Raw genomic sequence first — 8,459 nt, forward strand, 5'->3', positions numbered from 1 at the left:
ATATTGTACAATACACATTACATATCAAACAACCCTCGGAGTAATAGACTTGTAAACAAAATTGAATCTTAATTGTAATCGGAACACAACAAAATAAATTGTATGATACGTAATAATAGCAGTGTAGCAATGACTTTTATAAGATAAAGATAGTCATTATCCTTCCAAGATGTACATTGTCAAAAAACGTTAATTTCAGTCCTTAATAATAAACATATTTTGAACGCCGTGATAATGCAAATAGTTTTGCTTGTAGTCCTAAAGTAAGAGACATGTCTTCATCACCAGTACATATTTTTGACCTGCTCTCTGACACTGTGTGCCAGCATGACATTTTAATTTTGTCAGAGAAAAATACCACGGGAAAAAATCAATATTGCTTTCAGACAGCAGTTTTAAGGTATATGCTCTATTAACTACTTCTATACTCAGTATATACACATGTATATTGAAAAAAAAAATCATGTAATTTAACATTTGTAGACTAAAATCGGAAACAATGGAAAAAATATAAGATGCATTAATATGTCTATCTTTCTCAGTATTCCTGGGGATACAAGGTGCATCACAGTAAACTTTAAGCCTCACGGTAAGACATGGAATGATTCCTTAATATAAAACGTCTAGAGGAAATGGTGATTTAAACTGTCATTGACAACTAGAAGACTTAAATTAACACATTATTGCTTTTACCGTACAATTCAAGTTTTTTCTTCTAGATTTACCATCAACCACAGCCACAACAACACCTACTGTAATAACCAAACCACCATCTACAACATCTACTGTGAAAAACACACCGCAATCCAAAAGTACTCCTGCAAAAAACAAACCACCAATCACAACAATTGATGGAAAAAGAATATCAACTCTTACGACCACCGAAGCAAAAGAAATACCACCTATTACGACCACTGAAGCAAAAGCAATACTACCTATTACGGCCACTGAAGCAAAAGGAATACCACCTATTACGACCACTGAAGCAAAAGGAATACCACCTATTACGACCAATGACTCAATTACCTTACTAACATTTTCAACAAATCCTTACAACACACTGAAACATGGATTGCCACAAACAACTCACACATTTATAGCAGGCTCAAACAGGACAAAAAATACCGACATAGGGACAAGTGAAACAAGTCACTGCGATGTTACTAAAGGTTATTTTACGTGTTTATATATTATATGATCATTAATTATTTCACTGTTTTCAACTTTATCAACAAATTTATTTTCTTTTTCAGTCAAGAAAAAGGCGGTACGTATAAATAAAAATTCTTACGGTACGACTGTATGGACGAGCGCAGCAGAGAGAGAGAGAGAGCGAGAGCGAGAGAGGGAGAGAGAGAGAGAGAGAGAATATCTATAAGTTTATTTTTTTAAGATATCAAAACAGTCCTTTACTTTTAAAGAGCATTGATCAGTCTGTAATATGTTAAATGTGTTTATTTTGATCAAAACAATAGATCTCAATTTTTGCTGTTCCTTGTTGTTATCGGACCATTATGTTTTCTTCCGGTTCATAAATTGTGTCTTTAAATTATTTTTCTTGCATGCTAAGTTTATGTCTTCACCACCACCCCTACCTTGTAGGTGTATATTTTACCTTTTTTACCAAAATTTAATGGAATGATATGATAGTTTGTTTGACTAATTAACTGTATCATTTTTAGCTCACCTGAGCTGAAAGCTCAGGTGAGCTATTCTGACCACATTTTGTCTGTCATCCGTCTGTCTATCTGTCTATCCGTAAACTTTTCACATTTTGAACAACTTCTCAAGAACCACTGGGTCTACCAAACTTATTACAAAGCATCCTTAGGCAAAGGAAATTGAAAGCTGTTGAAATTAAGGATCACGCTTTTTTACAAGGGGAGATGATTAAGAATTATTAAAACAAAATTGAGAAATCTTTTAAAATTTTCTTCTCAAAAACTGAATCAGCCAGGAATATTTAAAACTTTTGTGGGAGCATCCTTAGGTAGTGTAGATTTAAAGTTGTGAAAATCATGACCCTTGAGGGTAGGGTGGGGCCACAATGGTGGGTCGAGTTCGAATATATAGAGTAAATCTTTAAAAATCTTCTCCCGAACCATTTGGCCAGGAAAGCTGAAACTTAAATGGAAGCATCCCCAGATAGTGTAGATTCAAAGTTGTGAAAACCATGCTTCTCGGGGTAGAGCGGGGCAACAATGAGGGGTGGAATTTTTACATAGGAATATATAGAGTAAATCTTTAAAAATCTTCTTAGAAACCAATCAGCCAAGAAAGCTGACACTTATGTGGAAGCAGCCTCAGGTAGTGTAGATTTAAAGTTGTGAAATAGGATTTTCTAAGAATACAATTTCACTATATGGCCCTTGTGGTTCTGTCCTAAGAGAGGAACCCCATATCCTGGGACCATGGATTTCACAATATTGGCAGAGGTCTCAATACTTATTACAATCATGCCAACAGTTTGACTGCTTGATGCCCTGTAGAAAAGAAGATTTTTAAAGATTGAATTATTTTAATTGGTTTAGCTCCATTCCTCAGGCCCCATGGAAGCAAAAGCATACGATATCAAAATTTTACCCTTTATCCATAGATGCTTTATGCCCAATTGGTTGAAATTATTTCAATTGTTCCATAGAAGAATCTTAAAATGTTAAAATGTTAACGCACAACCTATGACGAACTAGGACGGACGAAAACAGCAATAGGTCACCTGAATTTACTCATTTGACCTAATTTAATAGTCTTTAAATTATTTCACTTGAAAACAAAATAATGATAAACGTGTGAAATTGATTCAAGAGACTAAATAATACGTAACATTTGAGACAATCACTTTACTCATACAAACTTATCATGTTTGTCGATATTTTAAAGACATTGGCTCTTTTGGATAAAGAATAAAGGCACTATCCCTTATGTGTTTTCTTGCCTTTGCCTTGTGTCCATTTAAATACAATATTTAATTCTAATCCATCTCTCTCTCTCTCTCTCTCTCTCTCTCTCTCTCTCTCTCTCTCTGGCCAGTCTTTTTTCTAATATTGCAAATCAAAAACAATGTAATTTTTTCTTTTTTAGACAAAAGGACGAGTAGAATGCTACTGCATTCATCCAGACAGCGGAGTCGTTACCAAAGTTATAGCTCTAAACCCACGTGTTTCCATGGAGAAACTGTTGATAGCGGCAGGGCTGGGAGCAGGAGCGATGATTTCAACCCTCGGGGTGGTGGCTTTCCTGTTTACTCTCACAAAGAGGTGTCGAAGTTCTCACAAATCAAAACCCTGGAAGGAAAACAAAACAAGTATTCCTAGCCTAACAGGAAAGAAAGATTGAACAAAAGGACATATTTCTTTATTATTGGATTAAATGAAAATTTCAATTTCATAAAGAGTGGTTAAAACTGAACGCTGTGTGTTATTTCCATTTTCAAAATGTAATGTATTAGATTAAATTGAATTTTCGATTTTATTGTATTTCTTGTTTTTTGTCATATTATTCGACTCTTAATTACCTGTATATGATTTCAATACAATCGATGATGAAGCGTCCGTATTATAATTCAAATTTGCAAAAGCAAAAGTTCTAATCATATTTAGTTTAAAATATTTTTACAACCGTTAAGATAAAAATATATTGCATTGCCTAAGATTATATTAAACCGACTACCTTTAAGGCTGCTTGGTCCGATTTACATTAAATTTTGTGTCTGTTTATAATAAATATTGCAGTAGTTTTTCCGGTCAATAAAGCCATATTTCAATGAAAATATAATATACTCAATTTTTAACAAAACAAATGACAAATAAAGGGTTTTGCATTTTTCCCCCTCATATTTAAATTCACTCCTGACATTGAGGCGGGGATGATTGTATAACGACTTTGACACCGCTTATAATAGATTCTAAATATGGATACTGTCCCGGCAAATGTTCAGAATAAACCTGGTACATGTGCATGTTGTTTACTATTATTTCTGAACTTTGTTTTGTTGATGCATATCCCCCGGGGTGAATAATCCCAAACATTTGGAGGACGGACGTTAACGTAAAAGTAGACAACACTTCAATCACGTTATTTTTTTTTTACATACAACCCAATACTGAAAAAATAGAGTTGGATTTTTAATGGTTAAAAACTTTTCCTTCTGCCCACTCATTTCAGGCGAGAAAGTATTTTGTGCGTTGATTTTATTTGTAGTTTTGAAAAAGGAAAAAAATTAATTACAAAAAGGCTTATCTGAATTTTTTATATAAATTAGCTCTTGCTGGAAACATCAACGTAACAATAAAATGGCTTTTTTGTGGCAGAAACGTAGCATAGTTTGTTAGTTGTGAATTTTCGACTTTTCAATTCACGAAATTAATTTAGAAGCATACCAGGTGCATAAAAACCGTGAAAATCAGTTATCATAGATGTCTCAAAACATGTGTTGATTTTTAAAAAATAGATGGTTGTAAGGGCATCGGAAATGAAACGTTTCACAATTGGAACACGATGAATATAAAAAAGGAACCATTAACATATTTAATAAATTAAGTTATTCATTTGATTTGAACTAAAACCCAGGAAAATCATGGAAAATATGCCAGCAGAGCAGTTGCTATTCATAACGCCATATTCATTAAATAATTGTTGTTTATTACTTATATTTGCATTTTACCACTCGCAAATACCCTGTATTAGCCTAGACCTTGACATTTAGCTATTGCATCAAAAATAAACATTCAGACTGTAATGTATCTTTTTAATTTACATATTAGATTTGTTAACAGAATCAATGATATGTTAAAACAGTAATTCCTTTAAAATGTTATTATAAGACAGGTTTTAATTAAAAATTATTTAATTCTGGTTGTAACGCGCTTTCTGATTGGCTAAAAAATTATTTTATATCGTTTAAAGAATGTTGCCTACGTCATAGTAAACGTATCAATACGCCTGGTGTTACGTTTGAATTTTGTACATTTTTACCTCATTTTAAAGGTCAAATGACCGTTTTTATCTACAATGAAGAGTCCAAAAATTAAATTATAAGCAATGAATTCAATATTTATTAGTTTTATACGATATAAAATGGTTTGAAACAGTTTACGCTTTTTTATAAACCGCATCGTAAACTCCCCCAAACCATTTTATATCGTATAAAACAAATAAATATTGAATTTATTCCTTAAATATATCAATTTTATGGTGTTGGAGAAAAACACATGATGTATCGTATAGTGGTTTAAATCTATAATGTCATAGAAAAGGATATGACATCACGTTTCTATGACGTCATAATATACGCAGAGCAATTGCGATTTTAGAAAAATAATTGCAGTTCCTCCGTATGGACTTACATTGGGAAAAAACAATGGATATGCAAATAAACAGTGATATTTGATGATCAACACATCATGTTTTTAAGGCCCCTAAAAGGCTATTGAGGAATGCTGCATTGCCCAAATCATTAAGATGTGTTCCGTCATACCTGGGACCAACATTTGCTACGTAATAATGAGCATTTCATAGTAGTAATTAATTCGACTCCGCACAAAATGCCATGGTCATTTGAATCCAAGTGTACCACTAGATAATCTGGTGGCGGATTATACAACTTATTGTCAAAAAGAGGGTCAAAGTCCTTCAATCTCATTCTTATATGTAACTCAAGCTCCCCGTTGTTTAATAAATTGATCAGGGATGCCCCTCATTGCTGCCTTTGTTGCAGCCCAATCCGAAACGAATGAGACTTAAATAGTCCAATCCTACCCTTACAGAATTGCAATGATTTGGCAGGGGCTTGCTATCAAAATGAACTAGGAATTGACATTGACCTAAACCCTGAGCTCGAACCTTTAAATAATTTACCACTGCCATTACAGGGCATGCCTGACCATAGTTTCTGATAAAAATAGGGTAGATGAATAGCCTTTATCCGTCTTTGATTGTCTATTTGTAACTTTAACATGCGTACACCCCTTTAGCCTCAACAATGACAATGTCACCAAATTGCGAAGGTCCTAAGTCCCGACTTTTGAGTGATTTGCTGGTCAATTCCCCTACTCTCAAAAATTCAAAAAATGCTAAACAGAATGCTGCTTTAAAATTCAAAAAATGCTAAACAGAATGCTGCTTTAAATAAACAAACTTGATAACTATTAAGACAAACTTTTTCTAAAGCGTGGAGCAGTGTAATCAAGATATTTAAAGTTATCGGGGCTCGGGGGCTCGGATGTCATTTGTTTGGTTTTGTCGGGCTGCCCCTTCTTACAATTTAGTGACTATAAATGATTTGGTTATGTCCGTGAGACCATGAATTTTGTACATATATAACAGACCAGCTATATAAGTTCTAAAAGATCCAGAGGCTTTCCCTTCTGCAGACATAAAAGCTGTATTTTGAATGATATGTTCGATAGGAGCTGCCCATGAAAAAGGTAACTCATACATGTACCTGAAACGTTTGAAATTATCAGAAGCTGTTTTATATATTTGCCATGTACTCTCTGCCATAGAAGCCCTTAAAAGTAAATTGGTTTCCTCCTTCAAAACTGCCAAATATCTGGGGGTAGTTTGTCGGTGTTACATGTAGGTCTGCATGTGGAGCAAAAGCCCGAAAACGTAGCCAATGACAACGAAAAACAGTCTACAATTGCAGTGTATTTAGTGTATGTGTACTCAGCCTTAAATGTAATGTTGAACTAAAGGGTATACAGCACCAATTTTCTGACCAAAGACATGACCTAAATAGATTTAGCTGTTTATTTGTGTACTAAATACACTACTGCCTAGTTATCAATATGAATAATATCTTTCTGTCGGCCTAAATAGGACCCAAAACATGTAATGCAACTACAACTGTAGAGCTCTAAATAAGTAATGTCCTGCAGCCTACCTAATTTTACCCACCGATACGGCTACTTTCCAAAAGCCCATTTGTTATAAAAAAAAATATATACCAAAGCCCCCCCCCCTCCTCCCCCCGACCTACCCTCTGCGCTATCTGTAAAGAGCTGGATCGTATCATTTGAAACCCAGAGCCTACTACGAAAGAAAGTAATACCATTGTACTGATTCAGAAAGCACTGCCCAGTTCTAGGTCTAACTTCATCCAGGAGTAACTGATATCTTAAATCTAGCCTTTTTACGCCCACTGTAGCATCAATCAATCAATCTACGTATGAAGGCCCAACCCCGTGCAACAACCAGGCATGCAAAATTTAAAAACCCTATTATAGACTACAAATCATGTAAGGTAATTGTTGGTGTGAGAAAGGTGGTTTGAATTTTGGTCCTCAGTTCGGCTAATTTGCTTACAGGTAAGCGCATTTGCATAGCTACAGTGTTCAGTTCAATCATTAAAAAAGTTAAACAGGTAGTAGACTCAACTATCATGTTGTCAGCAATCGGAACACCAAGTCTAGCACAAATGAGGTGGAAAATGTGTAAAGTATGTCTACATATAGAGTCATCTGACCTTCCGGCAAATAAAAAATCGTTATGTATGATGTTTTGATTATTAGAATTCTTGAATGTTAGCCAATGTAAAAATGTACTAAACTTGTTAGATAATGCACACAAAAGCTTAGAACCAAACAGGAGGCATTTATCAAAATAACATTTGTCACCAAACTTAATACCTAAAAGATCAAAGTCGCCCAGATAGATATTTTAGCAGAAGTATTGTGTTCTACAATAATAGTTAAAACTAGATTCGATCTCGTTGCGAGCAACGAGGAGGTCTTCCGTCAGATTTTTAGAAGAAAATATGACATCATCAACTATGATTTTTGACAACAAAACATGGTATGGAAAAAGGAGTGAACTACTAATGCTTTATTGTATCGCTTTTTATAAGTTCTATTACATTGCTTTTTAAAATACTTGCATTTCTTCCAATGAAGATTGAAAAGATTAAACTTGTTGACATCTGGTCCCAAAAAACCCTAATTGGGTAACGCAAGAGAAAATCATTATATTTTTAGGATATAGAAACGTATCATACCTAATCTAGCTTTAATAACCTTTCACAAGATGGCTCTCATTAAAGGGCTATAGATAATTTTTTTTAGAGCCCTTTGATCCCTTAATTTAAGGGACCTTTCATTTAATATCAAGAAAAAGGTTTCTTGATATTAAATGAAAGGTCATTTAATTCTGAACACATTTTGTCAACAAGAGTTTAAAAATTCGTTACCGTTTTGGAGATACATGAGAAAGAAGTTTTAAGGGGCTGATTCTTTATCTCCTTATAGGGGCCGTTTACGAAAATTTGAAGGTTGCATATTGTTAAGAAAATCATTTTGAACAATTTTTTTTTGTATTGCATTTCAAAATATTTTTCCTTTCTGAGATATGGGTGATCGAAATTTTGGATTTTTGGCCCCTAAAAACCCATAATTAAGTAACACATGATAAAATCATTACATTGCTTGAATACATAACTGTGAGATAAACATATTTGCTTCTAT

General features: G+C 34.0%; 1 protein-coding gene across 1 annotated transcript in view; it reads left to right on the plus strand.

Moving 5' to 3' along the window:
• LOC128175594 (uncharacterized) overlaps window positions 1-3,443 on the plus strand; it is a 46,397-nt gene extending 42,954 nt beyond the window's left edge. Inside the window, 6 exon segments of the mRNA XM_052841351.1 lie at window positions 257-400; window positions 543-589; window positions 720-1,169; window positions 1,254-1,267; window positions 3,082-3,283; window positions 3,286-3,443. Coding sequence (XP_052697311.1) covers window positions 257-400; window positions 543-589; window positions 720-1,169; window positions 1,254-1,267; window positions 3,082-3,283; window positions 3,286-3,314 — 886 coding nt within the window. The 3' untranslated portion in view covers window positions 3,315-3,443.
• The last annotated feature ends 5,016 nt before the right edge of the window (window positions 3,444-8,459 follow it).

This window comes from Crassostrea angulata, chromosome 3, assembly GCF_025612915.1.
Source record: "Crassostrea angulata isolate pt1a10 chromosome 3, ASM2561291v2, whole genome shotgun sequence".
Taxonomy (NCBI): Eukaryota; Metazoa; Mollusca; class Bivalvia; order Ostreida; family Ostreidae; genus Magallana; species Magallana angulata.